This window comes from Lycium barbarum, chromosome 1 (genome assembly GCF_019175385.1).
Source record: "Lycium barbarum isolate Lr01 chromosome 1, ASM1917538v2, whole genome shotgun sequence".
NCBI classification, from domain to species: domain Eukaryota; kingdom Viridiplantae; phylum Streptophyta; class Magnoliopsida; order Solanales; family Solanaceae; genus Lycium; species Lycium barbarum.
The window spans coordinates 143,131,120-143,151,905 of record NC_083337.1 but is presented as its reverse complement, the minus strand read 5'-3'; the positions used below and the strand labels follow the sequence as shown (position 1 = coordinate 143,151,905).

The window sequence follows — 20,786 nt, the reverse complement described above, 5'->3', positions numbered from 1 at the left end:
TAAGTATTCGCAAAGACCTTCAAGATAATGTCGCCGAACCTTCAAACGAAAATGGCGTTCGAGCACTTTTCAGCCACTAAAACGCCCATCCGAACTTTTGCGTATCCTTGATGTATTGATCCTATCTTATTAATTGCACAAAAATAAGTAGGGTTCTATATAAAATATTGATGTTTCGGGGTCGCGAAACATGATTAATCTATGGTCAAAATACGTTAAAAGGACAATGGAAGAAGGGTTAACCAAAAGAGTTGGAAAAAAGAAAAAAACAAACGCACTATAGCGCAGTAATTTACTGCGCTATATGACCTGCGTAAATACACTATAGCGCAGTAAATTAATGCGCTATAGCGGTTAACGGCTCCGTCTCCGTTACTGCTATAGCGCAGTAAAATACTGCGCTATAGATATTTTTGTAACTCTTTTTTTTGTTGGGGTATTTTGGTTCAAAAGGATTTTTATAAGGCTATTATGGTTCCGGACTCTTTTTCTTGCTCCCCATTTTTTTTAATTATCATAACATCCATAGCATCCCTACACTTCATGTGGGGACATGTATCCAAATAGTGAAAGAAATCCATTTAGTTCTGTCTTACATATTCTTCAGTCTAAAAACTAACAAATGTAAAATTTGTTTGCTGCACCAATGATTATTAAATACTAACTTATAACTAAATAATACATGTTTGATTCATAAATTTGATAAAAAATTTACTTCATTTATATGTTCTATAAGCAATTTTAATTGTAGATAATAAATAATATACGAATTTTTTTACGCACGTTATACTAATTAGGTTTGTAATAGGTAAAACACCTTTAATTCGATTGTTATCCTAGGTTGTATATTGTAAAAGCTATTGGAAGTCTAGTGCGGTCCCTTGGTACAAATACTGAAATATATTGTTTTAGGGACTCATTTTTCTCTTTAATATTTTTGAACGTAATTGATGAAAATATGAATAAGAAAAACTTAACCAGGACGTGTTAACTGTTTTTTCTTTTTCTTAATTAAGATATGCCTACACACAATAAACTTTTTATAAGGAAGAAACCCAAATAAAAAAAGATAAAAATAAAATAAAAATAATAACCTCCCTCAAATATTGGTAAATTTTAATTTTGGTCCTTCAAAGATTGATATATTCTAATTTTGATCCTTGTGATATCTAATTAAGCATGTTTTAACCTTCAATTAATTGAAATATGTGCTTTTGATCCCTTTGCTTGTAACTATTCACAAATTTATCGTATCATCCACCACCCAATTACCTATTAGTTATGTTAAGCATATTTGACGGTAATATAGTTCTCAAAGTAGTTCAAATACAACATAATTCTTACATATCAACAGGGGCGGAGCCAAAACATTTGACAAGGGGGTTCAAGAAAAAGGGACTGGCTGAAAGTAGTTCAAATACAACATAATTCTTACATATCAACAGGGGCGGAGCCAAAACATTTGACAAGGGGGTTCAAGAAAAAGGGACCGGATGAAAAAGTGTTATTACAGAGAATCAAACTCACAACCATGAGGTCAATAATAGGCACCTCAGCCGCTGAGCTGAGTTCTCCAATATGTTAAGGGAATACAACATTAATATTTATACATGAATTAAAAGATTGACCTATATATATAGTGCAATTTTCCGACGAAGGGGATTCGATTGACCCCCCATGCATATCAATTAGTTAAAGGTTAGATGTGCAGTGATTAAAATCAGAATATACCTATAATTTAGGAATAAAAATGCTATATTATACCTTCTTATACAAAACGACAAGGGATTCCTTGCAGTCACTTACTCTAATAGCAAGGAGTATGATGTAATATGGCAATGCCACTGCTCTTCATTGAAAATTAGTAAGGTTAATTGACAAAGTTTTACATAAAAGTAGCAGCAGCAGCAGTATTTAGCAATAACCAGAAACGGGAAAAAAACAGAGGATATTCATAAAAGAGAAAGATAAAACGAATTAAATTTTCCTCTTATTTACATTTTTCAAGTTTCATTTTCATATTCGTACAATTTTGTCTGTATTTGCGACAAAGAAAGCGTTTACTAATTGTAATTATTAATTGATATAGATAAAGATAAAACTACATGTGTAATGTTTACTTTACCACTTAATTTATTTCTCTTTCTTCCCTTTTTTAAAAAAATATAAAAAAGACATCAGGTTGTCTTCATGCATTGGCAACCTAATTTCACTTTTCCCAACTACAATTTCTCTTTTTCTACCGGACTCCAAACCATTTTCTTAAACAAAATACATAATCTCCCCTTTTCCAATAATTAAATATTACTAGTATTAACCAAATATTTTAATACTAATTTCTTTTCCCATCTTTATTATTTTTTCCTTTAATTACGTCTCGGACAATCTGAGGAAAAATAGGAACCCAAATTATCTTTCTTAACTCCTCAAAACTCCATTTTTTCACATTTTCTCATAGTTCAATATTTTTCCTTTAATTTCACTCTTTATTTCTGAAAAATAGCTGTAGAATTTTGTAAAAATTTCCTGATCGTTGCCATTAGTTGCTTTGGGTGTTTTTTTCTTTTCTTTTTCCAAACAATATTTCTAGTTGAACCTGGTAAGACTTCAAACTTCAGCAGAATTTAAGCTTCATTTTGTTTGTATTTTTCAGTATCTTTTTCTAATATTTTTATTTTTGATGTTTGGTATACAGGAAGTAGGAAGGAAAGGAAAGGATTTTTTTCTTTTTCTTTTTTGTTAGTGAATTTTTCATATTTGGTTATAATGGAAGGAAGGGAAAATATCAGTAGCAGTGGAGTAACAGTAGTGGGTTCAGATGCTCCATCAGACTACCACGTGGCACCAAGGACCACTGACAATCCTACACATGTCACTCTGACTGGATCAGCTCAACCAGCAGTACCACCCCAGGAGGGTGTGGGTGTGGGTGTGGGTGTATCACCTGGACCGGCAGTTACTACAGTTACTGCTGCTTTAACAGTGACTAGTTTGAAGAAAAAGCGAGGTAGACCAAGAAAGTATGGACCTGATGGCTCAGTAGCTAAGCCTGTTATTTCGCCTAAGCCTATTTCATCGGCTGCGCCGTCTCCGGTGATTGATTTTTCGTCGGAGAAACGGGGGAAAGTACGGCCAGTTGGGTCTGCTGTTAAGGTGTATCAGCCTAAACTTGATGTTGATAATTCAGGTAAACATAAAAAAAAGAAAGATGTCTTTTGCATGTCTTTATTCTGCTTAGTTATGTTCAGAAGTTTTAGGTCCCGTGTCACTCTTTCCTTTTAATTAGTTAAAACAAGAATGACTTTTTGTTTGATTTGACATGGATTTTAAGAGAGTAAAAAGAATACTTTTGAAATTTTTAGTCTTTTAAACTAAAGTTACGTATAATGTACCAAAATGTCTTTAATCTGATGATCTTAAATATGACAGGTGAGATATTGAAATTAAAGTGTTTTCAAATTAAGAAAGACACATTTTTTTTAAAACAGATTAAAAAGGATGGCAAATAAATTGAAACAGAGGGAGTAACAATTTTCACTTTAAAATTCTCGTTTTATCTTTAATAAGATACTTATAGCCACACAAATATACATGGCTTGTGTTAGATCACAAGTTTCAAAAGTCTTTTATTCTTAAACACTATGACTAGTCAAACACCTAGACATAAATTGGGACGGAGAGAGTATGTCTTTTGATATGTTTTTATTGTGGAATTAGTGTTTGGTGTTTGGATTGTGGAATTAGTGTTTGGTGTTTGGACTTTAGTGTGTGTGTTTGTAGACGTGGGACCTGTGAATAGATGCAGCAAACTATGATGAGCTGATGTCAAAGGTGTAGTTCTGATAGTCAGGTGGGATTTTTGGGTTCCTCTGAGAAATAGGGAATCTTGAAATTATAGGTGTCACTTGGACATAAGTGTAACTGTCGAAGTTGATTTTCTAAATTTGGTTCCTGATAGTAATAGAATAAACTAAACAAGTACACTTACTAATCTACTGCTTATAGATAAACTGCAGGGTTAGTTTCGACCTCTAATCTCCATAATCTACTGCTTATAAAGGAAAGGAGTTATTTTAAGCGACATTTTTTACCTGATGGTTCAGCGACTTTTACTTCCTAGTGCGACTTTTAAGCAACTAAAGTTTCTGGAAGTTCCTTACTTGAATAAACAGATTTTTTTTTCCATGCCCTTTGTCCCAAGAATTATGTCACTGCTGTTGTTTGGGGAGCCAAAACATTTTTTCCCTTGAATACAATTTTTCCACATCTGTAACTATAAAAAAAATATGTTTGTAGTTCTTGGTATGTAATTTTGTAATATCTAAATTTTATTTCAAACAATTAAGAATCCTTTATCTGTGTTCACATGCAAAAAGTTAGATATGTTGACTCTTAAACTTCCAACGCAGCCATCTTTTTGGAACTCCTATATAGCTATTTTATCTCTTCATTAATTTAAATTAATGAGTTATCTCTCTTCTTTTTCCGCTGGGGGAGTATAACCTGGATCTTCTATACAAGGAGCCCTGCTATCGTATTTCATCATTAATTTAATACTCCCTCTGTTTCAATTTATGTGGCTTGATGGTCAAACTAAGTAATGTTCAGGGTGAATTCGAATATAGAATCTTCAATGTTTTTTGAATAAAACTTACATATTTAGAAACTACATAAAAAGTACTACTCCCTCCGTCCCAAAAAGGTTGTCTTACTTTCCTTATTTGTTTGTCCCAAAAAGATTGCACATTTTTCTATTTAGAAACATTTAACTTTATGAGATGATTTACAGTCACACAAATATTTAAGGCTTGTTTTGGACCATACACTTTAAAAGTCTCCTTTTAATTCTTAAACTCCGTGGCAAGTCAAACTAAGACAATCTTTTTGGGACAGAGAGAGTATAAATCACAATAGTTAACAATGTAATATTTAGCAAGTATTTGAAACAATTATAGTCAAAGAAAATAACCTTTGACCGTCCAAATAGTAACTAATACGAACAAATTGAAACGGGGAGTATGAGTTGTCTTTCTTCTTTTTTGACTTTATATGCTATCAGAACTTTTTCATACTATAGAAGGTACCCGAGGATTCGCTACACTAGAGAGCGGCTTAAGTCATGCGCTTACATTGTTAACTATTGTGATTTATACCCTCCACTCCCCCCCCCCCCCCCCCTCTCCCCCCCCTCCCCAGGTCGAGCCTCCTTTTCAGTCACCCTCTATATCGTTATTTTTTCCATAGATATCTAATTTATCTTGCGATCACTGTCTTGTTTCCATCTCTCTCAATGAGATTCTCTTTTTATGCATTGTCCATCTTGTCGCAGCTATTTTGACAAACATGCCTATCTAGTCACCATCTATTGATTGACCACACTAGAATTTCATTTTATCGAGATGAATACAAAAATGTAAATTGTTGCCAAAATTTCTATTCACGTGGCCTTCAGGGTTTTGGTTCAGCTGTAAGGACGTATCCAGAGTGTGATTGGTGGGTGCACGTCATGTGTGTTAACTCTGCCACTGACACAAAACCTGGTATTTAAGTGGGAGTAGGATAATGAGACAGGTCCTTACTCCCCCAATCCAGTTAACTCATCTGGGATTTTCAGTTATAAAAAGAAATTGTTCTTCATGTGTTTACACAATCCAGCCAAAGAGCTCAAGTCCAACAATCCATCTACTCCACGCCTCCCAACGTACTATGAATTTAGTTATCAGTCCAATCCAACTGACTTAATCCGGGTCCGCTGGCATGTTAAATAAGCAGAACACTTCTCACAGTTTAGTTAGCAGTAACACATCACATAGTTCAGATAACAATACCATTAAGATGTTCATCTGCCAAGTCAGCGAAAAGATTTAGAAAGGCTTCTTATGAGTTTTTCGACGTTTTGATTCCATGCTTGAGTTAATAACTTAATTCTATCAAATTTATCATGAGATTCAAGAATCAGGTCAAACTTGAAGAATATGATCCATATACTCCAAATTGAGGTCTGTTAGAACGTATCTAGATTCTTTATTCATTTCTAAGTTAATTGTACAAGGTTTTGGTAATGATTGTTGTATCATGATCAGTGTTTTAAAAGGCGAGGTCGTAAGGCGGGGCGTTTTACGTCTGCCTCAGTGAGGCGGAAGCCCCGAGGCACGGGGCGTAAGCCCCATGGGGTTTTAATTTTTAGTATTTTATAAAATGATATAATTGTAATAAATACTTTTAAATAGGTAAAATAGCGTAAAAAATTGAAGAAAATTATAAATAAGTGATATATATATATATATATATATATATATGCTCCACACCCCCCCTCCTCCCTAAAAAAAAAAAACTAATTAGAACAATCTATTATACGCTACTTACAAGTACAAGTGACTGCTCGTTACTTTTTTGAGATAGTAGAAGACAAGATAAATAATTGAAAAAGAATATATATATATATATATATATATATATGGAAAGGAATATATACCCCCACAAAAAAAAACTAATTAGAACAATCTATTATACGCTACTTATAAGTACAAGTGACTGCTCGTTACTTTTTTGAGATAGTAGAAGACAAGATAAATAATTGGAAAAGAATATATATTAGGCATTCTAGCAATAAAAAAAGGTCTTGACTTTTAAATTTAATGTTTCAGTTTCTTTTTAAAACATTTGAGTAGTTACATGTTGACTTTTGAGAATTTGGGCATTATATAAAGGACTTATTTAACAAATTTCGTTTTAGTTCGAAGAAATTTTTTGGGCTTACGCCCCAACAAAAAAAACTCGCCCCAAACGCCTGGGCGTACGCCTTTGGAGACTTTCGCCCCGACCCGTCGCCCCGGGGCATTTTTGGTACGCTCCGCCCCAGGGCTCGCCCCGAAAACGCCTTTTAAAACACTGATCATGATTAAATCCCAGTAATTTGGAAATTATCATAATTTCATGTGACCTAAACTCCTATGTAAGGAACTGCCTTGTATGTTATTCATCACCAATTCACTAGATGCTATTTTCTTGTCTTTCCTATTTTCCCTTTTTATCTTTGGCAGAGGTTGCAGCTAATATTCTAAAATTATCATAAGCATAATTTTATGTGCACAAATATTTGAAAGTAGTTAAAATTACTTAAATAGTTACTCTCTTTTTTTCTTTTTCAATAATTACTCTCTTTTTTCTTTTTCCCGTTTTGTTGGATGGGGTGGCTGTGTTTTGTTCGGGCATGACTTACTCCATCGAAAACCAGTTGACTTGGTAATTCATGATTGCATCATGTGGTAATATTTCAGTTCATTAATGAGAATTTTCTTATCTTATAGAAAAGAGAACGCGAAATCCATTTTCTTTTTCCCATCTGGACATGAAATATGGTTCTGTAGTTGAATATCGGTATATCTGAAGGTTCATTTTACATTACTAATGCTAAGTCCTTTTTGTAGGTGAATGGGTTTCATGCTCGGTTGGTGCTAATTTTACGCCCCATATTATCACTGTTAATACTGGAGAGGTAAACTGTTAGCTGTAGCTAGTATCTATGGCAGCCTTACCAGAGAAGGGTGACTTGGCTATTTGCTAATACATCTCAATAACAAATTGCTCATATTTTTTGGTAAATGTTTAGGATGTCACCATGAAGGTTATATCATTCTCTCAACAAGGGCCTCGAGCAATATGTATTCTATCAGCAAATGGTGTAATTTCCAGTGTCACACTTCGTCAACCAGACTCTTCTGGTGGTACATTGACATATGAGGTGCTGCATCTCGTTACGTTTCTCTTGCTATAGTTAATCTTCTGATATATATATATATATATATGTTGTTTCATATCATTTTTGAAGAGCCATAAACATTTGATAATTGCTTCTACATGTGAGGCTCCATTATGTGGTGTTCTTTCCTGGCCTATCTAATGATGTAGTACTCTGCAACTTTGGTAATCAAGTATTAGGAAAAGTTATTGGTGTCTTGATGAAATATTTAGCCACTGTAGTCGCTTAAATACAACAACAACATACCCAGTGTATTCCCACAAGTGGGGTCTGGCATGGGCGGATCCAGGGTATCGGCTGTGGATTCCCGGGAACCCACACCCGATAACCCGAACCATGTATTTATATTGAGAGTCCGTTAGTTATATAAGAAATTGCTAGTTGGGAATCCATTACTAAAAGGAGCTGTTGGCTCAGCGGTAACGAAGGAACCCTGTTTCTGTGTCCGCGTTTTTGATGCGGGATCTATTTCACTTGGAGTCTTTTTGTCCAAATATTATTGCATATTAGTTTATTTTATTGGGAACCCACAAACTTAAAATCCTAGATCCGTCTCGGGGATCTGGGGAGGGTAGGATGTACGCAGACCTTTCCCCTATCTTTGTGGGGTAGGGAGGCTGTTTCTGATAGACCCTCGGCTCAGTAGTCACTTAAATATAGGTTGGAAAGTAATAGATTTTCTCTGATCATGTGAAAGACTAATCAGATTGAGGGCATTGATCTTATTTGGTGAAGAATAATCACATTAAGGGCAGGGATATTATTTGTTGCAAGAATAATGACATTAGGAAATTGATCCTATTGGTGAATTTCTTTCATTTTAAGGCATGGTGCTTTTGTTACCTTAAAACTTGTGTTCTCATTCTGTCAATGGCTTTTGTGTGGACCATGTACAATGTTAACTAAGGTATTATCCAAGTCCCTCGAATCAGTTTGTGATTGGCATTACAGATAACATGATTTCTGTCTGTTTATTGTCTATGCTTGACATTTGAGTATAAACTTCCACTTCCCATTCGTCCTATAGGGCCGGTTTGAGATACTATCCTTGACTGGATCTTTTATGCAAACGGAGACTGGAGGAATGAGAAACAGATCAGGTGGGATGAGCGTGTCTCTAGCAAGCCCCGATGGACGTGTCATTGGTGGTGGAGTTGCCGGTCTATTGGTAGCTGCCGGTCCTGTGCAGGTATTGGTTCTCCTTTATTCAGTGTGCTATTTACGCAATAGGAATGACATTGTGCTTATACGACAAATAGATGTAATATTCTTGTGAACAAATTATTGTATTACTTCCAACACAGTGGTTTTTCAGTTATAATAGTTAGCATATTTCTCTTTGTTGCTATGAATCAGATTGTTGTGGGCAGCTTCCTTGCTGGAAATCAGCACGAGCAGACGACCAAAAAAAACAAGCCCGAGTGCATAACTGCTGCTGTTCCTCAACCGAGTACAGAGATGGAAAACTCGAATCACTCATCAGCAAAACAAACAGTACCATCGTATTCTTCCTTCCATGCAGATAACTGGTCATCGTTGGCCCCCGACTCGAGGAATAAGCCTGCTGACATCAATGTATCTCTGCCTGCTCAGGGTTTAGTAAAAAAAATGGAGCTTACCAGTTAAAGGTGAACCACGAGCTGCATATCATTCACTTCCTATTGATCCATCTCACTCCTATTTGTTGTTTCCATTTCGGTGAGGTCTGTTTAGTAATTTTAACTAGTTTTCTAGAAAGTTTTCTTTTTTCTTCCCATCTGGTGTCTCATATTAGAATTGTAGATGAATAATGGCCCCAAAAATAATTTCATTCGTAGGTAAGGTTTTCTTTCTATTTTTAGCAAATGTAAGCCCTTGTCTCTTCATTGCAATGCATGTGAACTGCTGCAGTTGCCCTCGTGACTAATATTTGGCGGCGTTGGCTCTTTGGAACTGGTATTTTTGCCCTCACGGTTATCTTGGCCAGTAATTTCCCTTAATCATACTAAGTATTGAGATTAAACATTTATAGAATGCAGATACAAGGGAAAAGTGCTCATACGAGAGTACAGATGAGACGCTCTAGTCTACTCGCTTGTCATACTTTATATGACGATCTTTGACGCAAAAGCTAAACGTATCACTAGTATTTTGCAGTCTTAAAAGATGTTACGTCATTCCTCGGCAGAGTATTTCATTAAGGGAAAGCTGGAATGTTAAAAGTAGGTAGTTAAAAAATAAAGACCAGCGTCAAATCTTTTGGAATGAACTTGAAAGAAAAGAGTGTCATTTATTGCGAACGACATGAAAGCCTTTTGGTCTTGAAGTATCAATCATCACGCGAACGAGAGAAAGTAGAGCACGACTTAAGAAGTAGTCAAAGAATATCCATGGCAAAGCCATCAAAATATATCTTGTTAATTAATTCACCAGGCTTGGCTTAAGCAAATCTGGGAACCTCATCTTTTTGGTTTGACTGTTTGAGTTGATACTCTGGTCCTATAATAATCTTACAGGAGCAATTATAATCAAACATTGATACTACAAGATCTAAGGGTAAAGGCGCTCAGCCCCAAAAAAGACAAAAAAAAAAAAAAAAAAAAGATGAAGTAGAAGAAGAAACTAGTGGCTCAATTTATCCAAATTAAGTAGCCAACTAATATGGAAACAAAATGTGGATGTCTGCAACCATGATTTCCATTGCCATCCAAGAATCATCTGGCTCTGTTACCAAAGTTGTGTGCTTAATCGACTAAGCATAATTCTGTATAAGCTAAGAAATAACTTCTTAACAGATAAGCTGTAATGGAAATACAAAAAAGTTCGTGAAAGAGGGACAAAAGTTAAATAAAACTGAGTACTAAATTAAATAAGTAATGAAAGGGACAGAGAGAGAGAGCAAACAGAGTAATTTTCTTTTCTGAGTGTATGTTTCCATCTACACAATCATGGCTATTTATAAGCCAAATAAAGCTTAAGCAAATGAACTTGCTACAGAGATATGACCACATGACATCCATCACTTGTTCACAACTCTCCCCTGATGTCCATGTAAACTAAAAATTCTAGTGAAAGAAAAGTATATATAGTTATTCGTAATACGCATTGCTTGATGCCTCGTTCAAAACCTTTTCAGTAAAATCCAATGAGACAAAACCTTGGTTATGAAAAAAAGAGTGCAACGCGTATTTTACTAGTAACGCATTAGTGAGGAGTACTCCCCCTGATGAAGACATCACTTAATGTTTCGAAGATGGCGCATTCTAATCTTGTATATTAGCTTCTCAAATGTTGAAGATGGCAATCCCTTAGTGAACATGTCTGCTAAGTTGTAACTTGAGCGAACTTGTTGAACATCTATATCACCCTTCTTTTGTGTGTCCTCTTAGTTGAGCTATGCATGCAACATTGTCTTCGTATAATGTTATTAGAATATTCCTCTCCAAAGGCAGGCCACGTGTTTCCTGAATATGTTGAGTTATTGATCTCAACCAAACGCATTTTCGATTTGCTTCAGGAATGGTTATTATCTATGCATGATTTGAAGAAGTAGCAATCATAGTTTGTTTTGTTGAACGCCATGGTATAACTATACCTCCACATGTAAATAAATAACCTATTTGGGATCGACCTTTATGTGGATCATACAAATACCTGGCATCTGCATAACCAATTAGTTGTGAATTGGATTCATTTGAATAAAATATTCCCACATCAATAGTCCCTCGGAGTTATCTGAATATATGCTTAATACCATTCCGGTGTCTTCGTGTTGGGGAAGAACGAAATCTTGTGAATAAGTTTACAGCGAAAGATATATCTGGTCGAGAATTACTAGCAAGATATATCAATGCCCCAACTGCACTAAGATATGGTATTTCAGCACCAACAAGTTCTTCATTACTTTCATAAGGTGTGGAAGACCTAGAAAGTATTCTCTAGAAGGTTCCGCCAACCATGGGATAATTTCTCCTCCGCCGCCGCAGGTGGATGGCGGCGGATTTGCGTCACCTACGCCGCCGCAGGAAGCTGACGTGGCAGCGGTGAAAAAGGGGAGGGGGAGGCCACGTGGCTCTGGGCGAAAGCAACAAGTAGCTTATTTAGGTAATATATATGAAGCAGCAGGGTTTGGATTTAGACCGCACGTTATCACAATAAAAGCTGGGGAGGATCTATTGGCAAAACTGATGTCATTCTCCCAAAGTACCTCACAAGCGGTGTGCGTTTTGTCAGCCAATGGTTCCATATCTAATGTATCACTTTGGCAAGCAGCAACATCAGGTGGCACTGTAACATATGAGGGACGGTTCGAGATCCTAACTCTGTCTGGTTCCTTTCTTCTCTCGGAATCTGGGGGTCAACGCAGCAGAACAGGTGGTTTGAGTGTGTCACTAGCTGGACCAGATGGTCAAGTTTTGGGTGGCGGTGTGGCAGGGCTCCTTACAGCAGCAGCTTCTGTTCAGGTTATTGTTGGTAGCTTCAGGACGGAAGGTCAGAGGCAGCTGAAGTCAGGGAATTCAGACGCCTTTGGTACACCAGCAACATTCGTCTCTGGAGCATCAGCAGCCAGAAGTCCTCCATCCCTCGGAACCCTAAGTGAGTCCAGCGGCGGGCCTGTCAGCGCTCATAATCAGCTTGTTGAAACTTCGAATAGTAGTCCTTCTGGAGTAGCTAACTTGCCCTGGAGATGAGAGAATTATGTTCGTATGTTCCCAGAATTCGTGTTGATAATCCGTGCCCCCAAGCTTAGAAAGTTGTCTAATCTGTTTATTTAGTACTCCCTCCGTCTCAATATACTTGTCGTCCTTAATTAATTTTTTTTTTTACTTTCATAAGATCGAAATAGATCTTTATTAATATCAAGTGACCTCACAATCATTAGGGTACTCAATTGATGTGCTTTGTCCATGTAAAATATCTTTAAAATATTTTCACTATATGTTGATTGATGGATAAATATTCCATTTGTATACCAAGAAAGAATTTTGTTTTTCCAAGGTCGTTCATTTCAAATTCTTTTTTCAAACATTCTACTGCCTTTGGAAGCTCTTTAGGAGTTTCAATGATATTCAACTCATCAACATATACAACTATTATGACAAATTCCGATAAGACAAAAGGATAAATTGGATCATTTTTGTACTCTTCTTTCAAGGTATTCGCTAAGGAGATTATACCACATGTGCACTGATTATTATAATCCGTATAAAAAATTCTGAAGCTTTATTGAATAACTTTCCTAGGAATCTTTATATGCTTCAGGAATTTTCGTAAAGATATCATTGTCCAGTGAGCCATATATATAGGCTGTGAAAATATCCATCAAATGCATATCAAGTTTTTCATGAACAGCCAAATTTATAAGATATTTGAAGGTGATTGCATCCACCACCATAGGAGAATATGTCTCCATATAATCAATGTCAGGTCTTTGCGAAAATCCTTGTGCCACAAGTCATGCTTTATATCTTACGAATTCATTTTCCTCATTTCGTTTTCGCACAAAAACCCATTTGTACCCCCACTGGCTTTATACCTTCAGGTGTTCAAACTATAGGTCCGAAAACTTCGTGTTTTCCAAGCAAAGCTAATTCAACTTGAATTTCTTCTTTCCATTTTGGCCAATCATTTCTCTGTCCATATTCCTCGACAGTTTTTGGTTCAAGATTCTCATTTTGTTGCATTATTTCATCAACAACATTAATAAGCAAAAACATTTGACAATTATATCATTTCGGTTTCATATTTTTCCCGAGGAGACATAACTTATTGAGATCTCTTCATTTTCATTATTTTCAGGTACCTGAATATCTCTAGAGGTTTTATCAATTGTAATGTCTTGTAACTCTTCTTGAGCAACCGCCTACATATTATTATCATTTTTATTATTTGCTCCTTTTCTTTTTCGAGGATTTTTATCTTTGGAGCCGATTGGTCTATCATGTTTTAAGCACGGTTTAGACTCATTTGCATTAATTGATTGTCCTACCGGGACATCAACTCGAATTGAAGCATTAGCAGCTGGAATATGAGATTTAGTAATCCTTGATAGGTCAGTGAATGCATCTGGCAGTTGATTTACAATATTTTGCAAATAGATTATCTTTTGAACCTCTTGTTCACATTGATTTGTTCGAGGATCTAAATGAGATAGTGATAATGCATTCCAATCTATCTCCTCTTTCAGCTGCTTATTTTCTCCCCCTAATGTTGGGTATATTGATTCAGCAAAATGGCAATTAGCAAATCTTACCGTAAATAAATTTTCAGTCATAGGTTCCAAATATTTTATAATAGAAGGAAATTCATACCCAACATATATCCCCAACATTCTTTGGGGACCCATCTTTGTGCGTTGTGGTGGAGCAATTGGAACATATACCACACATCCAAATATTCTAAGATGGGAAATATTCAGCTCCTGACCAAAAGGCAATTGTAATGGGAGACTTTATGATAACTTGTGAGCCTTATCCGCACAAGAGTTGTTGCATGCAAAATAGCATGACCCCATACCGAAATGGGAAGTTTTGTTCTCATAAGCATTGGTCTAGCAATTAATTGAAGACGTTTGATCAATAATTCTGCTAGACTGTTTTGAGTATGAACACGAGTAACTGGATGCTCAACTGTTATCCCAGTTGATAGACAATAGTCATTAAAGGCCAGAGACGTAAATTCACTAGCATTATCGAGACGAATTGTCTTAATTGCATAATTTGGAAATTGTGCTCTTAATCTTATTATTTGAGCAAGCAATCTCGCAAATGCCAAATTACGAGTTGATAATAAACACACATGTGACCATCTTGTAGATGCATCGATTAAAACCATATAATGTTTAAATGGTCCACATGGTGCGTGAATGGGCCACATATATCACTCTGTATACGTTCCAGTAATGCAGGGGATTCAATCGGGCTTTAATTGTTGATGGTCTAATAATCAATTTGCCTTGAGAACATGCAGCACAAGAGAATTTCCTAAATTGAAGAATCTTCTGGTTTTTCAAAGAGTCCCATATTAATTCTCAATTATTTTGTGCATCATAGTAGAACCGGGATTGCCCAACCGGTCATATGCCAAATAATAAAATATTTTGAATTAGTAAACTTTTGGTTTACTATGGCATGTGTTTCAACCATGCAAATATTTGTGTAGTATAGGCCAGATGCAAGAGCAAGTAACTTTTCCAGTACATATTTCTTACTTGACATCATTGTAGTAATATAAAGATATTCAATCTTTTCATCATTTGTAGTCTCAATATCATAGCCATTTTGGCAAATGTCTTTGAAACTCAGTAAGTTTCCTTGAGACTTACTACAATATAATGCTTCATTAATTGTCAAATTTGTTTCTCCAGATAATAATAAATTAGCTTTTCCGAAGCCTTCAATTAATCTTGTACTTCCAGATGTTGTATTAATATTAGCTTTTTTCATCACCAAATAACAGAAATATTTCTTATAATGTACTTTGTATTTTTACGAAAAATATCCAAAAAAATTCCCCAGTCATCAATTGAAATTAAATAAGCAATGAAAGGGACACACATAGAGAGCAAAAGGAGTAATTTTCTTTTCTGGGTATATGTTTCCAATTCCATCTACACAATCATGGCTATTTATAAGCTAAATAAAATTTGAGCAAATGAACTTGCTACAGTGATATGGCCACATAACATCCACCACTTGTTCGCCACAAGAGATAGTTTATTGCTCTTCAATGAATAAGAGATGCAACTAATTCCCAATTAATAGCTACCTCCAACTACCTAGCTAACTTCCCCTTGATTTAACTAATAAATGGCCCTCTTATTTATTTACAAAACATTCTGTATACAAAAATTCCAAACATTCGAAGACAAAGGTAAAGGAAAATAACTTCAAAGAAGTCGCTACACGCCTACACCTGGTCCATTGTGCTTTACAACAGATAAAACATAAGAGAAAATCTGAATATTCTCTTCTATACAAAGATACTCCTACTATAGCAACATGTTCAGAAACAGTACAATAAATGTTCAGACAGAATAGAATTTGATCGCACATTAGATAAATTAGAACTAAATCAAAGCTGGAACTGTGAATACCATCTATTAATTACTTCGTAGACATCACAAATGACTATGTGGGGCTATTTTAAAAAATAATAACTTGACACTCGATGTCTTTCTTTTTACCATAGTAATTCCACAAAAGATTGGTGGTACTGGCGCACACGGCAATGGGTCAAGTCTCACAGGTATTTGCCTCTCTAAACGTCCAACAAGGCTTAGCTTTATCAAACAGCCTAAGCAGGTTTCTCATAGGTATTTGCCTCTCTAAAATCTGAAATAGCACTACGAATCATTCCGGCCACATCCGATCGTACAAAGAGATGTGTATTGTCCAAGACCTGTATGATAAACTTCAGTGATTGGGGCAATGCAGCATTCATATTGATAATGAACTGTGCCATGGGTACATCACTGCAAAGGTAGAAAAGAGAGCAGATCTCAGCATTCCAAATGAAGCAAAAAGTATTTGAAATAAAGCTGGCACATGACTTGAATCTTAAGAGTTGAACATCTATAAACTGAATGTGATACCCATGATACGTGTCTACAACAACAACAACATACCCAGTGTATTCCCACAAGTGGGTTCTGGGGAGGGTCGGATGTACGCAGACCTTACCCCTATCTTTGCGGGGTAGGGAGGTTGTTGCCGATAGACCCTCGGCTCGAGAGAAAAACAGGCTTCGAAGCATGATATAAAAAAAAAAAAAAAAAAAAAAAAAAAAAAAAAAGGCAACAAAGCAGTAAGATAAAAACAAAAAAGAAACAGATAGTAGTACACCTCACCAATGATACGTGTCGTCAAGCCATTTTAATTACAGAAGATACAGTTTCGTTATGTGTGGCTGATGAGATCCCATTGATACAGAGCTAATTCCAATAGACTTATTGGATGGCCACATTAGCGTGCATCCAGTAGGAATTGGATCAAGAGTTTTTAAAATTAATTTTTTTGCCCCAATCAGACATCTTAGACGTTCCGACCCATTTAGTTTCAGAAATATATTTGGTTATGGTTTACTTGCTGTAAATTGTAGTTTACCATGATATGTACAATCCTTTGATGGCGTTCACCATGATGTACCTAAGGCATCAGCTGCAAAACAAACATCAACTCGTCATAAGGCATAAGTATGCCGGGTCCGGCATAATTTTGGTAATTCCTTAACAAGTTTATGCCGGTGGGGGCATACTTTTAATGGGCAAACTTTTATGCCGGACCCGGCATAAACTTGTGAAGGAATTAGCAAAGTTATGCCGGACCCGGCATAGTTATGCCAAGTTTACCCATAAGGCATAAGTATGCCGGATCCGACATAACTTTGGTAATTCCTTCACAAGTGTATGCCGATGGGGGCATAGCGAAATTTAAACTCTGCCTTGCGATTTTTTTAAAAATTTTTGACTGTGTGGAGGTTCGAACCTGGAACCCATGGGGTTTAGCCAAAGGGCAAAATTTAAAGACCACCCCAAAAGATGCGAATTGCCCACTTTCTAATAGTCCCAAGTAAGGGGTGGCAAACGGGCTGGTCGAATCGGATATGGGTCGGGTTGAAAATGGGTTGACAAAAAACGGATTAATTACCCGACCCGCCCATATTTAACACGGTTAAAAAATGGGTTACCCGACGGATAATATGGATATCCATATTATCCATATTATCCAAAGCTACTTCAAAGATGTTGGCTTTATGTAGCCAATATGGAGAAGATTAATTTTCCATTTTGTCCACAAATCCAATCCCTAGTACATAGTTGCTCAACATTTTTGGTAAGAACCCTTTTCAATGACACGACCTCAAAGAAAATCTTTTTTGGAAACTATCCACCCAACCCCACCCCCACCACCCACTCCCCAACCAAATCCCAGCCCCACCCAACGACCACCCTCGAATACACTTCATCTTCACCTACCCACCCCAACTCCACCCCATCCCACACCACCGCTCCACCCACCCCGCTCCCAAAGCGTCTATTTCATATATGACTACTTTGCACTTTGAAGACGACCCCAAAAAGTGACTATGTTTTTAAATTAGCCATTTTTTAAAAGTGACACAAAAAAATGGCTATTTTTGTAAATTGACCATTTTTGAAAAGTGACATAAAAATAGTTTTTTTTGCAAAAATAGATTTCTTGCAAAATGACCGAAAATGCAAATTTGTAAAAATAGTAACTTTTTTTGTCATTTTTTAAAAAAATGGTCACTTTACAAAAGTAGCCATTTTTGTGTCACTTTAAAAAAATGGCTACTTTACAAAAGTGACCACTATCTTAGAAATGACACATTTCAAAAATGGTTATTTTAATACTTTCACAAAGAAGCTATCTTAAAAAATGGCTACTTTTGCAAAGTAGTTAGTTTTTAAAGTAATTACTTTCACAAAAATGACTATTCATGAAAATTACTACTTTCAAAAAGTGACTATTTTTAAAAATTATCTACTTTCACAAAGTGGCTATTTTTTAAAAGTGACTACTTTTACAAAGTGACTATTTTCTTAAGTGACTACTTTTGCAAAACGACTATTTTTGAAACGTAGCTACTTTTTGCAAGTAATATTTTGAAAAAGCGGTTAATTTTGTAATGTGATTACTTTTGTAAAGTTGCTATTTTTGAAAGTTACCACTTTCACAAAATGTGTAGTTTTGCAAAGTTGAGAGATAGGGGGTAGTGGTAGGGAGGTGAGAGGTAGGGGTTGGCGGTAAGTAGTTATAGGGGTGAGGAGGGAGGTAGTGGGGGTAGGAGGGGGTGGTTAAGTAGTGGGGTGGGGCGGGGGTAATGAGGGTGTAGGGGTGGTTAGGTGGTGGGGTGGGGGGTTAGGAGGGGGTGGTTAAGGAACTTGTTTTCCTAGAGAAAATATTTTAACCAACCAAAAATATTTTGACAACCAAATATGAGAAAATTGGAAAACATTTCCTCCATATCAAACACACACCTGTTTGGAAAGCCACACAGGTAATTGGAATTGGGTGTAATGGGGTGTAATTACACAGTTTGGCCTGTTTGTTTGACCAGGTAATTACACAGTTAGGTGGGAATTGGGTGTAATTGATAGGGTGTAATTACACTCTCCAATTCTCAAGGGGGAGGGGGCTGAGAATTGGGTGTAATTACACCCTGTAATTACAGGGTTACTTTTTAGTTTGTTTATTTTTTACTTTAATTTCTTTTTATTTTTAATTTCTATTATTTTAATTTCTTTTTATTTTTACTTTTTAATTATTTTTAGTTTTTAAAATGTATTTTTCTCTTTATATTATTTATTTTTCATTTTCTTTCTTGTCATTCCCAACCTTTACTTCTTGTGGTTCGATGTAATTGCTCGTATTTTTTATTTTTATTTTGTTCATTTAGCATAACCGTGTTATTATTCTAATATTTGAAACTAATCATCTTAATATTGGAAAGAATGATTCATTAACAAAATTGACATATAACGAGTGACGTTATTAAAGTAGAATTTCATTGTGAATGAAGTTACAGACAGTGGCGGAGCCAGAATTTTCGCCGACGGGGTTCAAAATATAAAAAAGTAAACATATGAAGAACCCTAAGGGGGTTCAACATCTACTATACATACATAAAAAATAATTTTAACCTTGTAAAAACAGTGTTTTTTTCCGCCGAGGGGGTTCGGATGAACACCCTCGGCATAGTGTGGCTCCGCCACTGGTTACTTATATTTTTCCTTTCTTTTGAATTATTTATTTAAGTTATGTTGGAACTTACTTATGTAATGTTGGAATTTGACATAAGAGTATTATGTTGGAACTTACTTATGTAATGTTGGAATTTGACATAAGAGTATTATGTTGAACTTTTTCTTTTGGATGGAATTTAGGTTATATTTCCAATTTTAAGTTATTTGCTTTCACATTGCATGTTGTTTATTTTTCACTTACATTTGATGGATTTTTTGTGTCAAACATTTGAATAATGTCATGACATTATATTTATTAATATTATTTTTTTGTCAAACATCCAATCCATGACGTTCTCACAAAAAAAGTCTTCTTTTACGTTTTATAATTAATTAAAATTAAATATTAATTTGAAAAATATATATCAATTATTTTTATTACGATATTAGTTACAAATATATGATTATTAATTAATATATTTTCAAGAAAAAATGTGTTATTAAGTAACTAATTTAATATCATTTATAAAGGCAATATTTTTTAAATATTAATTTTAAATTTTTTATAATTAAATTTTATTTTAAAATTAAACTGACTGTGTAATTACACTTGTGCAACCAAACAACACGCTTGTAATTACACTGTATTTACGTTATGACTAACAAACATGTCGTTGTAATTACACTACTGTGTAATTACTAGGCTGTGTAATTACTAGTAATTACACCAATTCCAATTACCAAGTGGCTTTCCAAACAGGCCCTATATGTTGTGGGTTTTATCCATTTTACCCATTAATTTACCCATATTTTAAGTGGATAATATGAGTTGACTCATATTGGACCCATATTAAATGGGTTGGGTATCCAACCCATTTAGCCCATTTAAAATGGATTGGATCGGACGGATAACCATATTTTTTTTACCCATTTTGCCACCTCTAGGACTCCTAACAAGTTTGCTTCAATCCATATTGGTTAATTTAGGGATGGATTTTATCATATCTGCATATCATTCTACCCAGTTTGTACTGCCCTCTTCATGCTGCAGCCTACTGTTGCCCTTTCTGTTTAATCTTTATTATTTACTCTAGGTCCCTTATCAGCTACTTTTGAGTTTGTGCCTGAAAATAAATTGGTGGCTAGAGTACAACAATCTTCTCGTGAATCTTCTCGTGCTTCCATGTTTTGGTTATTAATCCAACTTGATGCAATACAAAATGCAACTGTAGAAACACCATTTTTAAGGCGACGCCGATGGTTTCTCTAACCAGTCAGGTTGAAAAAGTTAACCTAGAAAATCCGACCTATACTCGAGTCCAAGTTCCTTAGATGGAG

General features: G+C 35.5%; 3 protein-coding genes across 3 annotated transcripts; 2 read left to right on the top strand and 1 right to left on the bottom strand.

Moving 5' to 3' along the window:
- The first annotated feature begins 2,224 nt into the window (after nucleotides 1-2,224).
- Nucleotides 2,225-9,700, top strand: LOC132641206 (AT-hook motif nuclear-localized protein 1-like). The gene is made up of 6 exons (XM_060358105.1): nucleotides 2,225-2,599; nucleotides 2,696-3,187; nucleotides 7,431-7,498; nucleotides 7,613-7,744; nucleotides 8,790-8,951; nucleotides 9,119-9,700. Exons 2-6 carry the CDS (start codon nucleotides 2,767-2,769, stop codon nucleotides 9,386-9,388), a joined length of 1,053 nt encoding a protein of 350 aa, XP_060214088.1. The 5' UTR covers nucleotides 2,225-2,599; nucleotides 2,696-2,766; the 3' UTR covers nucleotides 9,389-9,700.
- A 917-nt stretch (nucleotides 9,701-10,617) lies between these two features.
- LOC132615370 (AT-hook motif nuclear-localized protein 10-like) lies at nucleotides 10,618-12,640 on the top strand. The gene is made up of 2 exons (XM_060329975.1): nucleotides 10,618-10,648; nucleotides 11,543-12,640. Exons 1-2 carry the CDS (start codon nucleotides 10,618-10,620, stop codon nucleotides 12,430-12,432), a joined length of 921 nt encoding a protein of 306 aa, XP_060185958.1. The 3' UTR covers nucleotides 12,433-12,640.
- A 3,280-nt stretch (nucleotides 12,641-15,920) lies between these two features.
- LOC132611250 (general transcription and DNA repair factor IIH subunit TFB5-like) lies at nucleotides 15,921-16,880 on the bottom strand. Its single transcript, XM_060325705.1, has 2 exons — nucleotides 16,846-16,880; nucleotides 15,921-16,214 (listed from the first exon to the last, which is right to left on the bottom strand). Exons 1-2 carry the CDS (start codon nucleotides 16,878-16,880, stop codon nucleotides 16,037-16,039), a joined length of 213 nt encoding a protein of 70 aa, XP_060181688.1. The 3' UTR covers nucleotides 15,921-16,036.
- Nucleotides 16,881-20,786: the final 3,906 nt, after the last annotated feature.